At 27.0% G+C, this 26,987-nt stretch overlaps 1 protein-coding gene across 1 annotated transcript in view; it reads left to right on the top strand.

The window, feature by feature from the left end:
* The window catches only part of LOC142330653 (C3 and PZP-like alpha-2-macroglobulin domain-containing protein 8), a 145,292-nt gene that overhangs the window by 77,602 nt on the left and 40,703 nt on the right, over window positions 1-26,987 (top strand). Inside the window, exons 6-13 of the mRNA XM_075376098.1 lie at window positions 2,683-2,811; window positions 5,479-5,657; window positions 9,278-9,395; window positions 12,235-12,365; window positions 18,023-18,214; window positions 20,678-20,915; window positions 25,109-25,259; window positions 26,072-26,239. Coding sequence (XP_075232213.1) covers window positions 2,683-2,811; window positions 5,479-5,657; window positions 9,278-9,395; window positions 12,235-12,365; window positions 18,023-18,214; window positions 20,678-20,915; window positions 25,109-25,259; window positions 26,072-26,239 — 1,306 coding nt within the window. The remainder of the gene's footprint in view (window positions 1-2,682; window positions 2,812-5,478; window positions 5,658-9,277; window positions 9,396-12,234; window positions 12,366-18,022; window positions 18,215-20,677; window positions 20,916-25,108; window positions 25,260-26,071; window positions 26,240-26,987) is intronic.

The following is a 26,987-nucleotide window of genomic DNA, read 5'->3' as shown; positions in this document are numbered from 1 at the left end:
GTCATTTTCTTCATCATAATTTTCATTATTGTTTTGTGAATATTCCTCAATAATAATTTTATCATTAAGTAATATGCAAATGTGAGTATCTGGTATCAGTTATATTGTGTTTATCAAATATAATTATAGGAGGAAAGCTTAACATTCCATCATCATTATATTCTTATAACTTCTCTGGCATTATGAGATGACTAGGTATTAAAAGAGTCATCATTAGATGAAAGTTTCTATAATGGTTAGCCATAATTGCTTTGTAAATTTTAACATGTCTTTCAATCCAGTTGGTTTAATTTATTTTTTAACAATTTCCATCTATTCTATTTTCAATTGTTAAACATTAATTTTCAATTTCCATCTATTCTATTTTCAATTGTTAAACATTAATTTTCCCTTCTATGCAAATGGCTTGAATTATCTTAAACATTTTTTTCAGTAGATGATAAATTTTGCTTTTGTTTTGATATCAGTCATTTATAAAACATTTACAACTTTATGCAACCAAGCAATTTTGAAAATTGTATACACAATTACACTACAAGATGACAGGTACAATTCAGTTTTAAAGGAGATTTTACACAGATGAATTTATTCAAAAGTTAATATTTATATAATAAAATGTAAACCTTACATCAAAATTTTGAGTAATATATATATATATATATATAAATATTTTATTACTATATTATAATAAATTATTTAAATACATAATTTTAGATACAGTATGTATTATTGTTTTTTAATAATATTCGAATTATTCTGAGTAACTTTAATTACTATCAAATACATAGTTGTTTATTGTCCAGTTTGTTACAATTAACATTTGTGGTAACTGCACAAATATATGTTAAAAAATTTTTTATTGCCCTAGGAAATGAATTTGACTTCAACTGGAATTATCTGAGTTATGTATATAGTACTTTATTATGTCATTTTTTTATTTCTACTTAAGCTATTATTTTGAGCCACATATTACATTTTTTATGCACAGTATAACAGAATATAACCAATGAAATATATGATATTATAAAAAGCAACTGACCATATTTCTTTCTCAAAAAGTATTTGAATGTGAATGGTAAAACTTGATAGAGTGTAGCACTAGTAAGTTGTTCACAAACATGTTTTTTATAATTTCATACAGTGCATCAGTTCTTTGCATAGTAACCATCGTAAGTATTAGTATCACAGGAACTTGTCATTTTTTTTATTTTGTGCATACTGATGGAACATGTTGTACAATGTTGTTGCATCAAGTTCAACCAAAAGCTTGTTGATGTAAAAAACTTATAAGATTAAACAGGCTTTCAAGAATGAGCCAGTGAATTTAAAGAAATTAATGAATCATTTCAAGATGACTGAATTTCATTTGACCAGTATACCATTAAACCATCAAGAAGCCGAAATCCAAATGTCATTACAATGTGGTCAGTTTGATAGTGGAAAATCATTTGCTGACCATTCAAGAAATTCCAAATGACGTTAGAATTAACAATGGTTCTGTACACATGATTTGAGCATACACAGAGTGGCTGTAAAATTTGTGCTAAAGTTACTTTCATTTCAATGTTTTGATGTTTCACAGAACATGATGGAGTCCATTAAAACTGGTGATGAATCATGACTCAAACCTTGCTGATCAAAATAGAAGTCATCATCATACCCATTACCAAAGAAAACAAGATATGTGAGAACCAAGGTGAAAGTGATGCCAAGTATATTTTTTTATTACCATATGCTTGTGTATCACAAATATGCACTTAAAGCCAAACAGACAGAACTATCTGGGAGTTCTGTGTTATCTTCATGATTTCAATTATCATAAGAAACCTGACCAGCGGTAATCACGATAATGGCATTTGAATCACAGTATTGCACCTCCCCATTTGTATATATTATTCAGCATTAGATATACAGGTTTGCTTCAGATTTCCTAAATTTCTCAAGTTTGCTGTGCTCCTTAATCACTAGATGTGACTTTTTGTGATTTCTGGTTATTCTCCCAATGAAGATACTGCTGAAAGCATCTTGATTACAGCTGGAGTGATATAATAACAATCATGACAGCACAGCTGGTATGGCTATACGTAAAGAGGACTATGAAAAATGTTTCCTGTAATGTAGGACTGCTTGGTTAGGTGTGTAGAATCAATGGGGGAGACTAGATTGGTGTTTGGATACTTTTTGAACTGACTTTTTTGTCATTAATTTATCATAATTAGATAGAGCATTCACATAAAAAAAATATATAAGGTGATAAACAAATTTAATTTATTAATTAGCTGTATTTTATGTTGTATTTGTTTACAGGTTTCTGTTTATTATATAATAAGATACAAATGGTTAAAATCAAATTTTTACATTTTATACAGTTGCAGAAGAATATTGTATAGGCACATTAAACATTCCCTGAGCGTTTCTACCTAAAGTAGACAGTTCCTTTTTATTTCTAAATTAGGTAAAGTTTTCCACTGTGATTGAATGTATGAATTGTTACTGTATGGAGCCAGGTGAAAAAATTATTTGGTTTTGGTGAGCTATTTTACAGAAAAACTAAAAACGAGGTAAACTCTGACCATGTCTAATAAACTGCATGTATCTTGTTTTTTATTCTTATTTCTAAATTATTGAAAATTTCCTGTTTTGATCATTTTATATAAACATAATTAAATTCTTTTTTTTAAGGCTGAACTGGTTTCAGTTGCTGGTAAAGAAACTGACAGTCATTATGTTTTAGCAAGAGAACCATTGTTAAAATGGAATTCAACATCTGCCTGCTATTTATTAATTGAAGGAATTGAAAAAACATTACAGGTTAGTTATATATCTCTTATATTTTTAATAATAATTAAATTGGCTTGCACGTAAAGGTATTCTCAAGTTGTATTAAAGTGTGTTAATATTACAAATATTTAACACTGATTAAACATAATTTTAAATACTAAAATTTGAATGTTAAACTACTTACTTTAACAACAGTTTAAAAATTGGTTTAAACTCCAGTTTACCTATTACCACCAACAGTTTTAAGAATATTATAGTATGCACCTACCTGTAGTTAAGATAGATGGCTAACTTCTTTCTCTTGAAGAAGCATATTTATTTATCAATTTTACTAGATTTCATGTATTCATATATGAAAAAATAAGAAACATTTACCTTTGGTAATGGTTTTTGTTATATTTTTTTGATTTTTGTGATGTATATATGAAATAATACATTTATACATACATGTAATCTACATATGTAACAAAAATATCTCTGTACACAGATCTTGATGTAAAAGTCAGTTATTCATACATATTAAATTAGCTGTATATCCTACTTTCACCCAGGTTGCCTCTCACAACTATCTTAAATATTGCTATATATTCATAAAAATTTTCTCATTAAATTGGACTGAAGTTGATGTGTGTTATAATAAAATTACATTTGGGATAGTCAGTTCAATCATATTAGAATAGCAAATCTGAATATGCTTTCACAATCAAAACGTAAAGTAACAGCTGACAACAGTCTCTCTTTCACAAAGAATTTGAATTGTGCGTCACATCTCTACGTGAAAATTATATGTAAGTGCATAAATGCTATTTCTTTTATTTAATATATATATATATATATATATATATGGGATAAAAATTGCAGTAACTTAATTCATACCTGTTCCTATTCATTTCTGAAAGATGTATTATAAAAACAATGTTGGTTATCTTTTCCCTGGAGAACATAGTAAAATAGCTCCTCAGCAGTTCTTACTTACTCTTGAGCTGGTGATACATAGTTGACCATGGGAAAATCATGTCTGTCTTTAATCAGTACCTCCAATTATCAATGTTTGACTTGATTGTTATAGCAAAACAAACACCATTTTATGAGTATTATTATTACCTATTAATATATCTAATTCTTTTAATTTTTTTTAAAGTCAGCGCCAAGTTATTTCTAATTATTTCTAAATTTCTAACAACTTATTTATAATGTTTTTTAATTTGGCTGTTATGGCAAAAATTTAAAACTTTAGAAAAATTGGTAAAGTACTTTTTTCTCTTTTTTTGTATACAAATAAACACTGCTTATATATAAAAAAGCCATTCATACAAACCAAAAAAGCTAAGAAAACCAGCATGGTGATAAAATTAAGAAAAATAATGCAGAAAAATGTTGTGAAAAGACTATGTCTAACTATAGCAAGCTCTCTGTAATAAGAAAATATGTATTTCTTTTCTTTACTTTAAATTTCAATTAATTTTCTTGAATTTTGTAGTGAAAGTACTCTGAATATTTAATTTTATCATATTATGTGTTATTATTCATTAAACAATCTGATACTAAGCTGTGATCACAACAAAAAAAAACTTTCATGCTCATATAAATAATATAGTTTCTTTTTTTAATTTTCCTTTCACGTTAAATAATTTTTTTACTTTTGAAAAATTCACAGCAACACCACCAGAGGAGCTGTTCCTGAAGATTATGTTTAAAAAATCATTCAAAATCAGGTCATTTTGGTGATAATTAAAGCTTAAACAGAGATAGATTTATAAAAAGAAAATAAAAAAAATATTACAAAAATACAACCAGGTTAAATTTAAAACTTTTTTTAATTCTATTAAAAATTAAAGAGTATAATTTCTACACAAAACTACATAATGTCAAAATTACAATAAAATAACATTTTATTGAATATAAATTTCATTATATTGTTTTTTCATTTAAAAAAAACAGTAATTATCCATTACATTAAATTCCCATCAATGGTTTTATTTGCACGATATTCAGATGAATTTTTTGATACTGTGAAGCTTCTAACATTTATTGATTATTTAAGTTATCTCATCTTTCATCAGTAAATTTGGTTTATTAACATTTGTATTTAGGATAAGACATTTCTTTCCAACATGGAGGTTAATATCTGCATTAAATACTTTCCAATTTCAATTCCTTCTTCAATTTTCAATTCTTTTCTTTCATAGAGAACAGATTTAACAGGGATAATTAATGTCATGTAAGATATATTCTATTTTCTATTACTACTTTACCAAGATTAGCTTTAAATTATTCTGTCTTACAGAAATAGTAAATTCTATTGAAAATAAATTTACACTGTACAAAACTGTCCATCTTGAGGAGGAGATTACTGTTCTTAGAAGGTTATGTTTTTAGAGTTTTTATTTCATTAATTTACTGTGTTTAACAGTACTCCAATTATACATTTTAGAAAGTAAGCATTATTCACCAGATGACTCATTTAGGGAACTGTAGGCCAAATGTTCAACAAAAGTAGATATGTAGGTCAGGTATACACGTATAATGTTAAGAATATTTCTTTAAAAAAATAAAATCTTTAATTGTTAAGTATTTCATTTAGTAGTAAAAATAATATTTTGTTGATTTTATAACAGTTTTCTGCTATTCATTTTGGAATTAAAGTTAAAATCTAAGAGATGAAATTGTTGAAATTTATTCATGTAAATTTTTCAGCCAAATGATGAAGCTCATGCTGTGATATTATCATCTTGTCCATGTGATAGAACACTACATTATGTAATTACAACAGAAGGACATGTAACTCTTTGGAATCAAACAGATTCAATGATTGATGATCAGGTACCTCCACCTGTTTCTGTTGATGGTGCAGCTATATGCCGTATTAACTTTACGTAAGTTATTAAGTTGTAATTAAACTTTTATTTTACTTTTGTTTCCAATTCCTGCTTAGCAGTTTACAAAACAATTACTAATAGTTATGAGTCACTTGTTTAAAGAGATATACACACAGCTTTATCTATTTTTAAAATCTGTGAGAACTAGTTCATTAACATATTTTCTGTTGTGCAGTTTTTCATATATGCATGTATCATCTATGCTGAAAATTGTTTTGAGTTTATAGTTTAAATAACTCTATAAATATAAGTATTATGATTTTCCACAAAAAAAATTATTGTAACTAAGAAAAAATATATGCATGTATATGATATGTTTGATACACATAAAATTCTAAGTTAAAGTTTACTTTTAGGCATCTATGCTTTTATATATGTTCTCCACCCTCAGAAGTTTCTTCTTTTAAACCTAAAAAATTTTTAGTTATGTACAGTACTGCTCAAATTAATTGGAACACTATTGGAATTTTTCTGTATTTTTGTAACATACAGTTGGTAATATTACAGCTGCTCTTAGCAGATGTTTTTGCTGCACATAAACTCTCAGACAGTATGTGAGTTTAGTGTTTCATTTATTGTTTGCTATGTTTTGTCAATTTTTTAAAAATACTGTATTATAGTGCAATAATTTTTTTAAGTTTTGTTATTTATTTACCAGACAAGATAGATACAATACCTGGTAAATATAGCAGAAATAATTGTGCTACATTTTAAAGAAATAATACTTTATCTCAGCATACAAACATGTCACAGAGGTTGATTGCTGAAGAATGTAAGGTAGATTTGGCTACTGTTAACAGAATTTTAAAGCAGTTTAAAAATACTGGTTCTTTTTCTCTCAAAAGAAAAGGAGAATTTAGTCATTAAAGTAAAACCACTCCTTAGACAAATTATTTATTAATTAGAAAAAACAAAATAAATCTTAGATTTTCTGCTGTAGACTTAATTAGAGAAATAAGAAAAATCCATGTGAGTACTGTTAAATAAAGACTCAGAGGGAAGTTAGTCAGAGAGCACATGACCAATGAAAAAGAAACTGCTTACTGCAATAACATGCAAGAAACGTTTTAAGAGGGTTAAAAGATATAAAAAGTATTAATAGAGAGATGAAAAAGAGTTCTCTTTTCTGATGAATTAAATATTAAAGTCCAGTGACATAAAGTAAAGTTTGTACATAAACGTTTTGGTATTTGAGATTACATCTTTTCATATTCTACAAATACCAAAACGTTATCCAAAGAAAATGTTTACTGTGTATAGTTTTTCATGAACCATTCCATTCCATTCCATTGGTTCCACTAGAAGGAATGATGAATTCTGATAAATACATGTTTTTACTTCAAAGAAGACTAGTTCTACTCTTACAAAAAAGTTTTTCCAACCACAATGAGGTTTTCTAGCAAGATCTTCCATCACGCAACACATTTTAAAAATGCAAAAACTTTTTCACTGAAATTAATATAAATGTTCTTCCTTAAACAAAAACTTGCCAAAGAAGACTACAACAAAAACTTTTGTGATTTCTATTAAAATATGAGTTTGTTCTCTTTATTGTTTATATATATATATTAAGAGGAATTTGTTGTTTTTCATTGATTGTTCCAATTAATTTGAGCAGTATTGTATAAGGAGTGTTTGATAAATCCCTGTAAAGTCATGGGTTTCTTAGTACATTTTTGAAGCCATTTGTAGTTTCCTGCACCTCTGCTAGCAGCTTTCACCAAGTTTGTCTGTTATTGGCAATCATATGAGTCTATTAAATGTAGTTATTTATGAAAAATGAACATAAGAGAATTTCATGTGGTAATCAAACATTACTTTTTGAAAGACAAAACAAAGTAATTTATATCTCAAATGAATGGGTCGACCATTTTTTATAGAAATATTTACATATATGCAGAAACTGTTTGAAAAGGTTGTTTCTACATTTGTTCACAATCAGTCAAATCTACATACAAGTTTACAGTTTTACGTTTCTAAGAATGATTTGGGGTTGCTTCATTGTAATCAAAAGAATTCTTGCACATTTCTTAACAATTGATGTCAAGTTGAAGAACTTTGATACATCACTTCTGACCTGAAACCAAGGAACAATCAAAATAGAGGGCTAAAGTTTGAAAACTTGCTCCAAAAAATGAAAATCGTTTCATCAGTAGGAAAGATGTGGGCACTGTCTTTTGGAATGCTCATGGTATAATCTTCATTGATTTGGGTAAAATAATAACTTGGCAATATTGTATATCTTTGCTTGACCATTTAAATAATAAAAAAATAAATAAAAACATTTGATATTTGATGAAAAAAAATGATGTTATTCACAAAGACGATATACACAGCTCATTTTTCTGCAGCAGGAAAATTGTTCAAATTATGTTATGAAATTCTCCCGTATCACCTCTACTTGTCAGACTTAGCACCTTCAGACTATTATTTGTTTCCAAATATGAAGTAATGACTTGCTGGAAAGAGATTTACATGAAATGATGAGTTACTGCCGAAGCATCTGTTAATTTTGAAGACTGATAAATTGTACTATAAGAGTGGGATTAAAAAACTTGATCATCATTGGACTGAATATATAGACTTGTGAGTAGATTATGTTGAAAAATAAAAAAGGTTTTTCCAGCAATTATGTCTTCTTTATTTTCACCTTTTGTTTGTATTCAGTTGGATCTATTTTCATGTTTTTTATCCAAAGGTTCAATACCACACAACAGCAATGAGGCTTCCATTATTTGATGAAATTTTTATTTTGTTTCCTTCCATTTATTGTTACTCTTCAGATTTCTGTTAATGATCTCTCAAACCAACTGAAACCATCTGATTCTCTGATAAACACCAACTTTTTTGTCATAGAGTTTATCCCAAATAATTAAAAGTAGACACTTGCTCATAATTACATTCCCAATTTTTTTTTTTTTTTTTTTTAATTCAGATACATTTTCCTGATACGCCATAGTTTTGGTTTTAGATATTGATATTCAAAGGTCATATTCTGAACAACATTTACATGTTTGAAAAATTAAGTATTGCAGGTCATTCTCAGCTTTGTAAATTATTGTTGGATCATCTGTACCAGGAAGTATTAATTCCAGATTCTTATCCAAGCAATATTATTCCTCAATTCGCTTTATCCTTCTAACATTCCACCACTTCTTCTACGTATACATGTATTAATTAATGCAGGTGAGAGATTAAAACCTTGTTTTAATTCCTTATTAATTGCCACTTCTGAAGAAGTAGAATGTAAACCGTTTATTATATTTTATTATTATGGTAAAGATCCTGATATTTTAATTAAATGAGCTGAAATTCTGTAACTATATATAATCTGCCAAATCTTGACCCAAGAAACAGAATCCAACGCTTTCTTATAATTAGATAATTAAAATATTTTATCTTTTGTATATAACATTCAATATATTTTTGCATGATCTCTCTCACTGGAGGAATTATATAATATAACACACATTTCTCCATTGTAGATCAAAAGTTCCATGCAAAATTTTATTTAAATTGATCTAGATTTACTCGAGCCATTATAACATAATCAAACACAGTTGAAATGTCAGCACATTATTTTATTCAGTAGATCAGTCAGGTTTTTACTTTTTCAGGTTTAAAGTTGAAGCAGTCATGGCACCAGTCAGTCATTTGCTAGTTTATTACATAACACATGATGGTGAAGCAATCAGTGATGTGATTAGTTTTGATGTAAATCTGCTACAAAGAGAAGTAAGTACTGAATAATATTTTCTTGTGATGAATAGTTTTGTTTCAAATTAAAAATTTACAATGCTTTATTTTAATTTTTAAAGGTAAAAGTGAAGTTAACTCAGGTAAAATTGTTTTATAACTTTTATTTTTAAAAAAAAATATTGTAACTCATTTTTAAAAACTAATTTTTTTTAAATATAGTAGGTAATATATATAAAAAAATTTCAACCTATTATTTTAATATGTTTACATGCAAAAGATATTTTTTAATACATATTTTTTTAATATCACTTCTTTATTACTTAATTTTAATCTAATCAGTGATCTACCAAAATCAGTAAATATGAGGAAGATATTCTCCTCTTTTTAATTCAATATTTTATCTTTAAGAATAACATGTTTTTAGTGGGCACTTTCATGGTGAAGGTAATAATACTTTTATCTCTATATCAGGTCCTTTTTATATAAAAAAAATGAATAAAAATTACTTTATTAATCTTTTAGATATGATCTTAATTTAACAAGTTCATTTTCACTGTATGTAGTGAAAAAAACTTATAAAAGTTGATTTAATATACTATATTAAATACCCTATATTTACTTGTAAGTAAATCTAGGATTGACTGAATAGTGAACATCATTACACAGAAAAAGCCACTTATTACTGCTGCTTCTGATATCTCAGATGCATCACCATCCCTTTAAGAAAAACTAGGACAGTTGTAGAATAAAGCAACACATTAATGTACTGCATTGTCAGTAAAGTGAATTATACACACTTCCTCTAGTTAGTGGGTGCTACAGTATATTATAGGATGTTAATATAATCTAGATGTTAATATACTGACTGTAGACAGTCAGTAATTTGCAGTTTTATTTGCTGAATTGATTAAAAAACATATAATAGAAGAAAAATACTTTAACAAAAGTATAACATTGCTAATGCAGGCATGTAGCTAGGAATTTTTTTCAGGGGGGCCTAAGGTGACTGATAACGATCATAAAATAATAATAATTAAAAACATTTTATATTGAAATTGTTTTTTATACTTTATTCTGTTTGAAAAATACAAAACATATGCTTAGATTTAATACATCATTTACTATGCAAATAAGAATCATAATGTTAGTATATAATTTTTTTTATAATTCACATTTATACTTAACACTCACACATTTACACTCCAATAAAGCGTTATGAATTATTAGAAAGCTAGTTGTAGATTTTTCTTTCTCACCATAATATCTAAAACTTCATCAGGATTAACAGTCTCTGTGCACTGGCAAAGAAACTAACGAACTTAATCTTCCATTTCCCTACTTGTTCCATGCAATCGTTTTTACTCTCTTCACTGTGGAGAACGAGCGTTCATTAGTACATGTTATTACTGGGAGTCACTAAAACTTGCAAGAGATAGTGGTTATTTGGAAAATATTCTTTAATGCAGTGATCCAATACTTCAATCACTTCTAGATTGCATTTTAAATTTAATGACTATCTCCTAGCACTAAATATGATACTCCACTTGGAGGACAGATTCAGAACATTTATTATGATAATACATCGCCTTTTAGTACATCCACTTTTCCAGGACTAGCTTGGCAAAAGAACTTTCTTGAATACCTGTCAAAAGAACTTGAAGACTTTTTGAAGATTCTTGGAATGCCGTCTAGCTGCCTGTGCATGTGTTTAGATTACGATATGCAAGTGTTGCATTTCTGGCTAGCAGGAATTTCCTAGTAATCAATTATTTTTATTAGTATTGCATAGAGTGAGCATGGCACCCACATGTCGAGTAACAGCATTACCCTTGCAGGATTGAGTAACAACGGGCTAAGATATACAGGAAGGGATTAATGATTAGGGAGATGATTATGTACTGATTTATCTCAAATTTTGTGAAAATACTTTTGAAATGTTGTACATTATGAAAATGTAAAATGCTAAAAATGGATTTTTTGGACCCAACTTACTAGATTTAACTGCTGAATGATAAAGTCTAATAATTTCAGCAGTGGCTATAGCCCCCTTAGTCCCCCGCTTGCTATGTGCATGTAATGATCCATATCATCTTATAGAAACCAATACTTCACAACTTGAAAAATGAAAAAAAATAATATGACAAAACAGCTGCATCATGAGCTCTAACATCTTCTAGCTTCCAAGTGTTTTCAACATACATTAGCCACTTCTACTGTCATAAAATGAGCTATTAACTAAAGAAAGTAATGTGTACTTACTGTATGGTAAGTGCAGTAAGTACATAAAATTTATATTTGAAATATTGTTAAATTTATACCGCATTATTTTTCTGAAATAATTAATCAATATTAATGATTTAATTTAAAAGTGCAGATAAGTTATTTTTTTTTTTTATTAATCAATTTTAACTGTAAGTGATTTCTATGGTCATTAGTTACTAATGAATGCTCACAATATGGTGTGAGACTGCACCTAATGAGGTTTAACTTTCCTGATTTAATTAATTAAACATGTCTTTGGATGTTTGTAGATATTTTGTTTTACCTTCAATTTCCATCTTATTTGCCCTGAGACATTTCAGTTGTTGAAAATTTTACCATATTATGTAAGACCCAAGAGAAGTATATGAAGTGTAAAATAAATAAATTAAAAATTATTAAATTATAAAAAATATGAAATTATTTAATTAATTTTGTTCATTTTTTTAAAAATTCAGGTAGTTCAAGGTTTTGATTTAAAGATGTAGTTCTTGTTTTAATTATTTTTGCAAATTCGTAAGTTTAATATATTTACATCTGACATTATACTTTGTCTTGTATTTTAATTATATTTATTTTATTAGATAACCATATTACACTGGAATAACATTTTCAGGGTAGTGTCAATTTGGAACGTAGAACAACATGGTATCCTGGTGAAAATATTGATGTTGAAGTCTTAGCCGATTTGGGTAGTCTGGTTTGTTTGATTGGTGGCAGGGGTGGAGAAGGACGTACCCAACACAGGTAATTTAAAACATGAATGTTTCATATATATATATATGAATATATATATATATATATATATACATACAGCAATTACAATAGATTACACAAAAAAAAAAAATTAATAAACTGGCAAATTATAAAACTACTAGTTTATTATTAAAATTAAAAGAAATTACTAAAAACATTTTAATAAAATATTTAGTTTGTTATCATTCTAAAATATTTATTATACTTATGTATACACCTGACTAAAGTATTAAATCTTGTCTTGAGGCTCCTTTAAAAAATCCGAACAAGTTTTCAGGATGCAATAATTGATTTTCAGATCCATTGTTTGCACCCATAAGTATGAGTCATACTTAGACCAATATAGTCATACTCATTAACCAATATTTTAAAAATTGTAAATGTTAACTAATCATTCTGTTTATATTTATGAATTTGCAATATGCTAAAAGAATAGCTTTATATTCTTAAAAAATAACAATACCCCCTCTGTTGTCTATCTCAGACAAAAGAACTGTTTTTATTTTGGTCAACACAACACATCTGCTTATGAATAAAGATCTTATTATGCTTAAGTTGCCATTTTTAATAAATTACTAAACCATTTAAATATCATCACACCAAATTATTTAAGATATAATTAAACAATTTTATTTTATAAAAATAACATTACTCAATAAATTTTCAAACAGCACTAATTAAAAAAAAAGGAAAACAATGCCCTTAAGTTTTTCTATATACATAAATATATGTTCAAATAATTTTCATTAATCTCTTCTGAAGTGCGAATTATTTTTTATATTTAGTATCTTTACATCATTCCTTAAAAGATGTTTTTATATATTTTAAAATATGGACTTAAATCATTAATTTTTTATTCATAATTAAATGTCTATTTTGTGATTTACTCTTCTGATCTATGTTTTACCTTGGTTTGCCTTGATCATTTCAGGTAAATACTAGGACAGTTTCTGTAGTGTAGCATATTTATCCATTCCTGATGTAATCTATGATAGTTATTGTGTACTGAACAGAAAAAAGCATTTAGTAATTAATTATTGTGTTTTACAAAAGCTTAAAAATAAGATTAAAATTATAATAATAGTAATATGTAAAATGAATAAAACATGTAAACAGAAAATTATATCATTATTAAAAAAACGTAATCTCTGTATTATTACTAGAGTAATTATTATTAATCTTTATGTTATATTTAATTAGATAACTTCACTATTGATATCTGAATTATGAATATAAATTACAAGTTAAGCAGTTATATAACGACTATTGTCCCTTGAAACAGTAAGATTATTTTTGATTGCTGTCATCTGATAAATATCTAAAATAAGAGTGAATATATGATGACTATTTAGTAAACTAACACATTTTTATGTTAATGCTAACCTTAATAGAATTGCAGTATAATTAATATGATTTCAGATTAATGAAGTTGGATAAAGATATGAAGCAATATAAAAGCTTATATTTTTTTTTTATTTTTAATGTACTAGTTAAAAAATAATATTCTTGAATATAGTCATATTGAATATAGTCCTTATATTGAATATAGTATATTCTTGAATAATAGTCCTGTAAAATGTTAAAATAAATATTATCCAGAATTAATGAGTATTCCGATAACTGGTAGATTATTTAGAATTTTATGTGCAGTTATATTTTAAAAAGATTATAATAAGTGAACTATGTATCTAGTAGGCTATGTAACAACTATTATTTGTTATAATTTTCATGAAGCTAAACATATTCTTTTTGGAATTCATTATTTGTTATTTGCGTCTATTATTTCATCATGGCAAATTTATATAAAATAGGTTTACATTTTGTTAAATTATTTAAGGGTAAGATAGTTGAAATACTGTACTTAACTTTTAGTTAAATGCATTTACTGTTATTCAGTCCTTTGAAATGTTGTAAAAAAAGATTTAATAAATTATTTAATACACTTAATATGTTAAATGCATCAATAAATGACAGAATCATTTTTGTCAAGAAATTTAAAGAATAAGGTCCTAATATGTATAAAATTAATACACAGTGTATATGAGAAGTATATTGTCTTCTAATCAGCTAATAAATTTAAAAAAGTAAGAAAAAATGTTATTAATACACAAATTATTTACATTATTTCTTGATATAGATACCATCCACTTTCTGACACTTACTGTATTTCAACACCGCCTTTTACAAACCATATTTAAACAACTCAGCCACCTACCCAATTATTAAAAACCACTCTATTGCTACGTATCAATTGAAAGCAATAGATAGTCACCTTGATTTTCAATTTAGGTTTAGATAGTAGTAGTTATTCAGCAGCACCATGACTGAGTTCTGGGGTAGTTAAAAGTTTTGCATTTGAATTGCTTAATTAAAGTCCCACTGCAACTGTGAGGAGAAGAGCCATCTAATGGCATGCACATTTAGTAATTTTTGTATGCTGTTTGCTTAAGATTAGTCTCCAAAGCATGTTCAGGATTTCACAATAAATTTTTGTTATTATTGTAGTCCCAGTTTCATAAATTTTGTTGGAAAAATTTCTTTGCTATTTGCAAACGCTGATCCCATTTTTGACCATCATTTTTATTTCAATAATGTCTGTTTACGTTCATTTTGGTTTTTAGGTGTACATAAGTGCATCCAATAATTTTTTTTTTTTTGTTTAACCAGCGGGACCACCATTAGGTATTGCTTCAGAGGATGAAATGAATGATTTGTAGCATGTGTGAAAATGCCACACCTGACTGGGATTCGAACCCGGGACCTCTGGATGAAAGGCCAAGACGCTACCACTTGTGCCACAGAGGCCGGCCAATATTTGAGTTATATTAACTACACATTTATGAACTTTCCCCGTATCTCATCACCAGTTACAATTTTATCAAAATTTCATTCCTTTTTATTTACTGCTCAAGGAATATTAAGGCCATAGTCATTCTTTGAGTTTTGTGTAAAGAAAAATTGTTTTGGTATCCACCTTATACAAAAGTAACGGAAACTTGTCTGTTATGATCCTGTAAAGTGATTCTTGAAATTTGTAGAAATTTATTTGAAAATGCATGAATTATTAAATGGCATTTATGACAAGATGTAATTACATCATTTATCATATATGATTTGTTTAAATTTTTGAAAAATTTCATTATTAATGAATAAATATTGTCTTTTCCTCTATCATCATGCATATCCAAATTTATGGCACCAATCTCATTCATTACTATTACTTAAATTACCAAAAATCATCTTTGTAAAACTGTTTCCTGCTTTTTCAAATAATGAATGACAATGATAGTTTTCATGTTCCATCAACTGTTTTTTTACATACTCTGAACAATACAAATGGCTACAGTGCATGTGCTGTGTTTCTGTGACAACTTGTTTACCTTTCCAACTGCAAATCAGATGATATTATTCAAATAAATCAATGACCTTTGTGGTAGAGTGATAGTGTCTTCATCCAGAAGGTCCTGAATTCAAATCAAGGTCAGGCAGCATTTTTATATGCTATAAAATTTCCATTTCTTATTCCCCAGGCTACTATTTGTTTGGTGAATTAATAAAAAAAGAGAAAAAAAAGAAGCCTCTACATTAATCATAAACCCTAAAACTAGATCATTAAATTGATTTTCTAAAAATGTAATTACTTGGTTCTGATATGATAAAATGTCATCAACATTTATATTATGCTGATAAATATGATTGTTAATAGTTAATATTGACTGTGAAAAAATGCTAATAAATTAGGTAATTGTAATAAAACAATCATTTGTTGTCGTAAGACAAATATTAACAATCAAAAATTCAAAACCGATTTAGGATTAGAGGATGAGAATATTTCAATGACTAACAACAGTAACGCTACTGATGATTGGTGCCAATTATTTTGTTTTTACAAAAACGTAAACTTAATTATTAAAATAAAATAGGTAAAATAAGTATTATTATTTTTTTACTTGCCCATTATTACTTAAAACCTCAACAGACTTTTATTTTATATTATTTTACCATTTTATTATTTTATACAACTTTATGTTATTTTCATTATATTATTTTATTTATTTCTTCTTTAATTTTTGTTTATTTTATTTGTTTTTCTTTTGTTTGTTTTAAGTTTATTTTTATTGTGCCTGCAAATCTAAATAATCAAGAATCTGTGGAAAACACAACTAAGGAGTTATGATTTAAAATTGAAATCCACCATCAAGAGTTTATTTGGCCACTAAAATGTTTAATTGTTTTGGCTCCTGGGAAGTACTCCTTAGTGATTGATAAATTTTTATCTTTTGTGTTAATGGTAATTAGATATATTTTATTAATGGTAATTATATTAATGTTAATTTATCTTTTGTATTAATGTGTACTACTTGTACATTATCTGATTAGGTTATAATTTAATTCAATATTGTAGCTTTTAATTAATGTATTGTTTTATTGCTCTAGTTATTAACTTTATTATTTTTAATAACAATTTATCTAAGAAAAATAACTCTTAGTCACAAAATTTCCAAACAGAACTTTTAATTATATTTATATATTTTTGAATTTTTATCCTTCTTCATTTTCTTTTATCCTGGTTGTCATGTACTAAGGAAAGTTTTATCTGGTAGTTTAATGGAATCATTTCATTACTTTCTCACTAAATAATGAAATACCAGACTGTTCAGTCATAAAATTAATTTTTTTTTATTATTAAAATAATAACTTGAAAACACCTGTGTATTCTTTTAGTTTTCTCTTTCCACTCATTTGAGGTGAATTTTCTCTTTAATTCTAACTTTCATTTCTAGGCAGCATATATCTCTAACAAAATATAATTAGTTGTCAGACTTAAAAATTGATTACATGATACACATTTTTTAATTCAAGATTTTGAAAAGTGATGGGAATTGAATACACATTTTAAAGTATGCTATATGAAAATGTGAAGCTTTAAAACAAAATGAAAATAATAACTATCCATCCATAAGATGCCTTACAGTGTGGTAAGTGATATTTCAGGGAAGTAAGAACAGTCAGCATTTAATTTCTCTGTAAGAGTGTTAAAACTACAAGCATAACAACAGCAATATTGTCCAGTCTGTTAAAAAAAGAACCATATAATAGGCTCAGAAAAGTTTGAATATTAGGAATAAAATGTATAAAACCTTAGAGTTTTATTTTTAAAGTTTATGTAACAGAAAAGTAAGACAAAATAAAAAAAGATATTCAAGAAAATAAAAAAAGGATAAATTTATTTTTTCTGCCAAAAAGCATGCTTTTAGGAGACTAAGCTGCAAGCCTATTCCTTTGTTTTCTGTATTGTATTTTTTAAACCATATACAAACATAAGACTGCAATATACATCAAGAGAGTCAAATATGTATTGTTAATGACAGCCAGCAGTGAAGATAATATTCATAAATTAGTTAGAAACAAAAATGAACTTTGAACTGATCATTGTACTTTACCTTTACCAAGATCAAATCTGTTTTGTTTCAAGCAGTTTTTTTTTGCTATTTGAATTCACATGAATACACCACATATAAAAATTTAACTATGCTTAGAATCTATTCTATTTAAAACATTATTTTGTATAAAAATATTATAAATTAATTATTTTTGTCGATAATCTTCATTGTATAGAAAAAAAAACCATTGTGTATTATTTTTAGATATGTTAGTGAGACCATGGATTTTACTGAAGCAGGTCTTGTATTTCTTCAGCAGTTTTGTACTGTACAACAAAATGTGACCAGTTGTAGAATATCAGATCAACAGACAAAAGATATACCAGTAATACATCGTAGTCTTATGTCACATACAAATCTAGAACAAATATGGTTTTGGAGATGTTTTAACTATACGTAAGTGTGTTTGTGTTTTTTTAATTTCGTTTTTAAACATTTAATAAAATTTTAATTTAAGCATAAATTTCGATAATTGACATTTCAATTTCTGTTTGTTATTTATGATAATAATTATGTCTTTTCATAGTTGTATTAGAGAACATGTTTGTTTGTAGATTCCTGTAAAATGATAAAAACTAATCCCTACCTTAAAATGTTTCATATTCTTGAAGGCTTACATTGTCTTCTTCTTTGATTATAACTTTTTTAAAACCTCTCAACTTGAATGAAATATTCTATCAGCTGAATGTCATTGAGAAGTGGATTTTGAAATATATTTTGGTTTTTCTTATAAAAACCTTTTTTTAGGAAAAGGATGATATTTCTCTCATGATATAAATTGATTTGTGTAGAAGCATGAGGTGCATTCAGAAAATAAATACTGTTTTGCTATTATATAAAAGTAGACAATTGGAAAAATAATCATTTCATTAAAATTAGATTTTGCGCATATTAATATATTAATTTGAACATACATACCGTGGAAATTGGGCCCCCTTATTATTTTTTTTTGCATTAAAGATAACCAGTTCATGAAATTCCACCATCTAAGCCATTTTAGGATGTATCATTGTTACTGCCAAACTTATCACATGTCACAAGACTTGGCAAAACCAAGTCATTACTAGTGACACTCCTTTTCAAAATAACAGTTTCCTTCCCCTTAAAATATCACAAAAATGCAACAAAATTGTTGCAGTTGCTCCCATGCATTTCATGAACATGTTAGCATTTTTGGCATCAATTTCATGTGCAATTTTTGTAGTCCATTTTTTCAGCCACAATTTCATTCATTAGATCTTGAAACAATGAAATTGCAGGGAAATTACAAATCGCCTATTAGAGAACATCTTCATTCACTAGGGACAGGTGGCCATCATCATGAATGTTATCTTAGCCTTTATTAAAATTAAAATTTTAACCTACATTCATATCATAACTTCATTTAATCACATTTAATCTGTAAATTTCATAAATCTGTATGGTCAAACCCATCTTTACAAAAAACAATCCTGATTTGTTATGAAATACTTCATAAATAATTCAACTCTTACTGATCCTCACTGTGGATGTAAACAAACAAAATGGCTGGACTAACTTTATTCTTGAGTAGAGAGGTGGAACAAACAATACAGCAACTTTATATTGTCCAGTCCACATGAGGTGTGCACAAATGGTAGCCTACTTATTTTTTTTAACACATCTGATAATTTTTCAGTAAACAAACTTGTTTACAAATAGATTTCAGTGAAAAATATTTTCCTGAACATCATATTTACTTTTATCCCGAGGTGTTTAGTGATTCATATGTTTCTTTTATTTGTCTTTCTATCTGTATTGGCTGATTTATTTGTTTTTTTTAGATTATTTTCTTTCAATACATATTATTGCTACCATAATTAACTATTATTTTAGGTATTTACTCAGCTTTTAATAATGCTAAATTATTGTTATCATGAATTTAATGTTTTTGTAGCATGATTAGTCTTTTGCTTACTAATAAATACATGAATTCTTTTTTTTATAGACAAATAGATTTCATATATTTTTTGTAGACAGTTTTAACCTTTTAACCTGTCAGTCTGCAGAACCGTTTCCTGGTCCTGACTGCCTTCAGGACCAGGTTTATAAAATGTTATTCTGGTTATATAGAAAAAGTTATTAATATAAAAAATTTACATTTTTTATTATTTCTTGCTAATGCAAAAAAATAGCTTTTACTATTTCTAAATCATGTTTTTTTGAAAAAAATTGCTAAACATGGATCTTGACTATAATTCATCTTTCATTCGTTTTATTTTAACATGGTGGTTACAAATGGTTCAGGCAACGGAGCTAAATAAAGTTCATTTTCAGAAGAATTTTCTTCCAAGTCGTTATTTTTATTCCACAATTTTTATGTTGAGTCATGAACAAATCTATCAGCAGCCCATTTATAACTTCACTGGTTAACCTCCTTTCCTTTTTTAATGGAGGTTCTGTGGCACTGCACTGTTTTTAAAGCACAATCACTAACAGTATTATCTTTGTTAGGTATCAAATTTAATATTGCTATCAGCTGTTATGAATTGGAATCAATTAAGAATAATTTTCCGTAACCATATTAGGCAAATTACCAGATGATGCCATTTCATGTTTGTAAAGAAAATAGATTGTATAGACTGGAAAACTGCAGCTGTAAACCTAATCAGTTTTGTCAACAAAAATTAAATATAAGTGCATCATAATAATAGAATAATAGGTCAACAGTAACAGACCCATGGAAGTTCAAACAATTACCATATATAACAATTGTACTCTATTAAATGCAGGTTTTAAAAATAAGATTCATGTAAACTCATGTTTGGTGTACCAGTAGTAAAATTTAACTTTACAAATTTTTTAATTGTAACATTTGTTATATAATTACATTTTTTACAGGCCTGAAATAGAAGCAACAGGTTTAATAGTTCCTGCACCTTTACAACCCGGAAAATGGTCATTATCTGCCTTACTGTTACCACCATCACCATCTCCTGGTTTACGTTTATCACCTCCAGTTACTTTTAATGTATTTCAACCAATAACTGTTGACTTTCATCTTGCATCAAACATTATTGTTGGAGAAGCTTTAGAAGTTGATGTTAAGATCGGAAATAATGTCAATTCATGTGTTGATGTAAGTTCCAGTGGTATATCTATAATAAATACAATCAATTTTATTACTAATCTACATAATTATAAGAGTTCTTCTTATGGGAAAAAAGCTACAAGCTTTTTCTCTTTATTCCCATTATGCTTGAAGCATAATGCTACAAGCATTTGACTAGACAGATACATTTTGTTTTCTTTTATTTTCTTATTTGTTAATCCTAATATGTTATCTAGATCTTCAATTGTGCAATTCATATGTTCAATCTAGTGTAGAAGGGTGAAGGGTTTTTATATTTCTTTTCATTACTAAATTAATATTATACTTTTTTTTATCACATTACATTCTTGAACTAGTATCCAGACATTTGCAATAGGCGCACAAAACATTTTTTTTTTCTAAATCTTAAATTTCTCTCATACCCATATTTTTAGTAACCTTTTTATTTTATACTCTTCCAACTTGTTTGATTTTCAGAATTAATTTCAGAATATCACTTTTTTTTTCTTATTATTCATCTTCTGCTATTAATAACTGCATTGAATTAAATTATTTATTAAATTTTTCCTTCTAGTTTTTGTTTCATTTTGATAGCAACACAATTTCATTTATACGTGCAAGTTCTTTTACCAGAATGCTTCTGGCAAAAAGATCATTGAAAATGAAATTTCATTCATTTGTGTTTTAATATTTTTTCTTAATAAAAAAAATTTACAACTTCTGTTATATTATAGTTTATCCTAACGTAATATTAACTAAGAGCTCTTCTCACCTACATAGTTACTTTTTCTTGTAATTACTTCATTTTTTACTAAATACTGGAGTAAAGGAAATATATGATTCATTCTTTTACTATAACAAAAACAAAGTTAACACAAGTTTGTGATTTTATTTTATCTGTTGTTTATTTCATGGCTGTAGTCATTTTGTTACAGAATTAAATATATATGTGAATATATGAGGGTTAGTCTTTAATTAAAGTGAAATTTCAGTAAAAATTATTATTTATTCAGTGACAGTGAAGAAAATGCAACATTTCAACATAATTGCCAGCTACATTTAGACACTTGCCCAATCTTATTAAGGATGGGAAAGATAAGGAGACTACAAGATGTAACACCTGACAAAAAACTTTTGAATAACTTCCCATATCTTTTAAGCATATAAAGAAGGACATTATCATCCAGAAGAGTTATGCCTTTTGAGGGGGAAACAGGATATTTCCTCCTTATTGCGAGTTTCACTTTATTTTCTTGCATGTCGCAATAGAACTTGGTGTTTATGTTCTTTCAATTGTTCTTCCAAATAATTGCAACAAATTGTGTCTTTATAGTCCCAAAACATGATTAGTATCTTTTTATCAGTTAATATGTAGGTTTTGAATGTTTACTGGTAACTGTTTCTATTCAGTAATTTGAAATTTGGATTGCTGCTCAAAATGATGAATTCATATTTCATCACATGTTATTATATCACCTAAAAAGCATTACCTTCTGCTAAAAACCATCATTTAAGTTCCTTACAGATGTGAATTTATCAGAACTCACCTTAAACATATTTTACAATAATTCAACTTATCATTGATAATGGAATGACTATGACAACATTAGCACTACTAATTTCAGCAATTTCCCAAATCTTTATGCATCTATCCTTGTGAATAAGATTATTAATGCAATTTTCAAAACATCAAAACAAATCTTCCCCTGACTTTCTACTATAGTGAAAATCAGTGACATTTGTTCTGCCCAATTTAAACTGTTCAATCCTCTTATAAAAATTTGCCCTGTTAGCCCCTTACTGGTTTTTTATGAGATAAACTATCTTGATAAAAAATTATCTTGATGAAGTAACTTGTCATACACTTTTATGCTGAAAAGTGCCTCTGATGAAAGAATTCGTCATTATGATTTGAACTGTTTTATTCTGTCTTTTGACAAGTTACTGCAATCTGTGTGAGTCTGTTTCCATTTTTACTCTAATTTTACGGGCTATTAGCATATAGATTCTCTATTCTATATGTCTTGTTTTATATCCTTCTGAACAGCTGTTACCATGCATTTGTTTTTGTTGTTTTGATCATTCCTTAACTTGCATATGTGTTAGTTTTATTATTTATGCATGGTATTTATTGTTTTCATAATTTTATTATTTTCATGTAATTTTTAGTCATATTTTTATTTCCAACCGTTTGTCTTTGTAGATGTGACCATGCGTAAGTAAGAAATAACAAAGATGTTTACTATAACCTAACTTTATTAATTTTTTATGTGAGTAAACAATCTTCATGTTATTATTTAAATTACTAGTGTTTTACAGTATTATTAATATGAAAATTAGGTATTGTATGTAATATTTATTAATACAGAATGGCCTGTTCATCATGTGTAAGTGTTAGTAATATAATTGAACTTTTAAATATTATTTTTTACATTGTATGATAAGAAAAATATGTAAATTAGTCCTTAAATTAGTTTTATATATATTTCATTGCTGAGATCAAAAATATGAAAAAATGGGCAAAATATCAAAGGTTTAGTGAAAACAATAGGGGATAAATATGAACTATTATAAAGAAATAATGCTAAAATAAAGAACTATTAAGAGTTAATATTCTTTTTACCATACAGTTTTAACATCTGCAAGTAAATTTTTCCAGTTTTACACTTTCAGAAAATAAAAATCTTATCACAGCACACTGTTTTTCCACGTTACATGTTTCAATCAGAGCCAACATTTTGAAATAACTAAAAGAAATTATAACAATGAAATTTTCTTTTCATACAGTTTGATATTTTCTATGTCAGGGTTGCCAGTTTGAACATCAGACAATTTTAGTTTATTTTATTAAATAATTTTCCACTGTTGCGATTTATCTCTTAAATTATTGAATTATTTTCTGCACTATTCTTGTTTATGAAAAAGGTAAGGGCAATTTTGTAATTGTTTATAGATTATGTAGACCATTCTCGAAAAATTTTGCTTTTTAAATTGGATTTTACTGTCTATTACCCACAGGTATAAACAGTAACATTAAATTTAAGTATAACAAAAATTAGCTCTCTTATGAATTGTTTTTTGTCATGTTATTTATATTGCTTACATATTACTGATTTATTATCATGAATTTTTATCAAATTGTTAATATGTTTCTCTTTATTATTATTTAATACATTTTTCTTGGAATTTACAATATTATATTTTAATTAATGACCAATTGTTTTTTATTTAACAATTATCTAAAAATGATAGCAAGCTTAATAGTTCCCTGAGACACTTAAAAGCGAATATATTTTGTCAATATTTCATGTCAGGTCAGCCTGTAACTAGGCAAGACCAACTTCAGTTGGGATGAAAGTTTGTTATGTGATGGTTTATTTAATTCTATTTATTTACTTTGTTAGTAACTTACAAATTTAAGCCCAATTACGGTTCCTTTTTTTAATGATGAAAGAAATAATTTTTGTGTAATATATGAGAAATTTCAAGCCTTACTGGGATTTAAACTCAAAAACTTATAGATAAAAAGCTAAGAGAGATGCTAATACTCTACCACAGAGCTGGCAGAGAAGTAGTTTTAGTTATTTGAATTAATGAATTTCAAACTCTTTGGGATAAGCTAATGAACTCCATAACAGAGTGGTATTATCTGAGCTTTTCATCCAGTAGGTTTTAGGTTCAGATCCCAGTCTGGCTTAACTTTAACTGGGATTCAGACTGGAAATTTATAAATATATAAATATATAAATATATATTAAGACTGCTTGTATCACTTTAATGCTAATATAAAAATGTTAATACCAGTAACTACATTAAATTTGTGTGGAATTAAATAAAATATCTAATTAATAATTAAAAAACCCACTTACCAACAAATCTTTTATATATACGTTCAAGCACTTTCAGAATAAAATTCCTTCATCAGGAACTTAAAAAATATGTTATAATCTTAATAAAATTAAAACTGATAAAATTGTTATAAATTAAATATCATTTGAATTGTAAAGGAATTTATTCTTTTGTACTATTTTAAGATGTAGTTGTATTTACTGTTATAAAATCCAAGAAAAATCAAAATATCAAAGAGGAAATAATTTTTTATTTTATAAAAATGTAAGGTAATAAATTTTCTTATCAAAGATGTTTAATGAATAAAAAATGTATACAATTAAAGTATTTACATTTCATAGATGTGTTTATTTCTTTTATTCTAATTTCAGGTTAATGGATTATTGTCATTGAGTGAAGGAGCTCATTTTACTGGAGTTAATCAACCTCTTGTAGCAGAAAAATTAAGGTTAGGACCACAAGGTGCAACATCACTTGTTGTTAGGATAGTTGCCACTAGTCCAGGCATAAAAAATATGACTGGTAATTATATGTATATATGTATATATATATAAATATTTTTTAAATTATATAAAAATATGGTAATTTTATTTATTTATTTTTTGGTTGATGAAATAACACAGAGGCTTTGAAACTTGTACTTGGTATGGAATTTTTTAGTATATGAAAAATGCAATACCCTGACCAGGATTCCAACTTCGGACCTTTAGATGAAAGGCCAATATGCTACCACTTCACCATGGAGATCGGCAATTAATTTTCATTATTATATATAGTAATTAGTGTATCTATTAATAACGAAAATCTAAATGAACAGATTTGTTTAAATCAGATTCATTTAAATTTAAAATGTTTAAAAACTGCTCCAAGTGTAAAAAATTAATGCCACAATGTTAAAATAGTTTTTCTGAAAAGCATGTATATAATATTCCTGTAAATTGTCCTTTATGACTTAATTATTGATTTGCTGGATCATATTGATTTTAAAGCTGTAGTAAATTCATTTACATAATCAGATTTTCAAGGAAATTAGAAGGAAAGTAAATCCATTCCAGTAAAAGATGCAAATCTAAGGTATGGATGAGAAATTATAAAAATGTAAAAAAAATTATAATAAGATAAATTTGTTGTAGCACTTCCTATAAAATAAAATTTGTTTATTTACAATTTATATAATATATATATAAATAATTATATAATATATATAATAATTTTATAATATATATTGTTTAATAACCAATATAAATTAGGTTATTTTCTTCATTAATATTGTCTATATAATTAATTATTTTTTATGAATTATTTGTTTACTTACTATTAAATTTTTCTTTCAGTTCAAGTGTCTGCAGTAATGAGTGAAAATTGTCAGTCTGTTCATAATGATGCAACACGACAAGTTAATAGCACTTTGGTTGGAACAATTATTCGATCCGGTACTGTACTTGTGCATTCTGAAGGATTGCAACGTAAACATACTGAAAGTGCTTATTTCTGTGCTAATGGTATATATTTAAATTATTTATTTTTCTATACTGTGTTTTCTATAACTAGTTTTTATTTCAGTATTTTTTAATAGTATAAAGCCATCTATCTCTATTTTTCGTTTAAAAAAATGTTTAATTTCCTGCTTGGTAGTGACAAATATTTAAAAAAAAATAAATTTATACAGGGCATTTCATAATGTTCTTGGGAGTTACAAAAATTCAGTACAAAAAAGTATTTTACTTACCTAAATGAAAGTTGTACGAGGTGATGCAGGGACTCAAACAGTTTTTGTTAAAATCTATAAATGTTCAATATGTGCTCTTCTGGTGACACGGCACACATCAACATGAAAGTCTAGCTCTTGCCAAACTCGTTCTAACATGTCATTTTCGATAGAGTTGATTGCATTGATTATGCGATCCTTTAGCTCAGCGATATCATGCGGCATTGGTGGGATAAACACCTTATCCCACCTATCTCACCTATCCAGCTCTGAGGTAGTGTTGTGTTAAGGTACTGTCGAACCTCGTTATGAAAATGGGCTGGACAACCATCTTGCTGGAAAATGAAGTCATTGAGTAGCTGAGGCATAAGCCATAATTGTAATATATCCAGGTATATCATGCCGGTTACTGTCATTTCCATAAAAAAGAACGGCCCATACACTGCCTCACGAGAGATCGCACAAAAAAGTTTACTTTCGGAGAATCCCGAATGTGTTCCACATAAGCGTATGGGTTTTCAGTTCCCCAAATTCGCATGTTA

Source organism: Lycorma delicatula, chromosome 9 (assembly GCF_047948215.1).
Source record: "Lycorma delicatula isolate Av1 chromosome 9, ASM4794821v1, whole genome shotgun sequence".
NCBI lineage: Eukaryota > Metazoa > Arthropoda > Insecta > Hemiptera > Fulgoridae > Lycorma > Lycorma delicatula.
The sequence above is the reverse complement of the archived record's forward strand: the minus strand, read 5'-3'. Positions and strand labels throughout refer to the sequence as shown.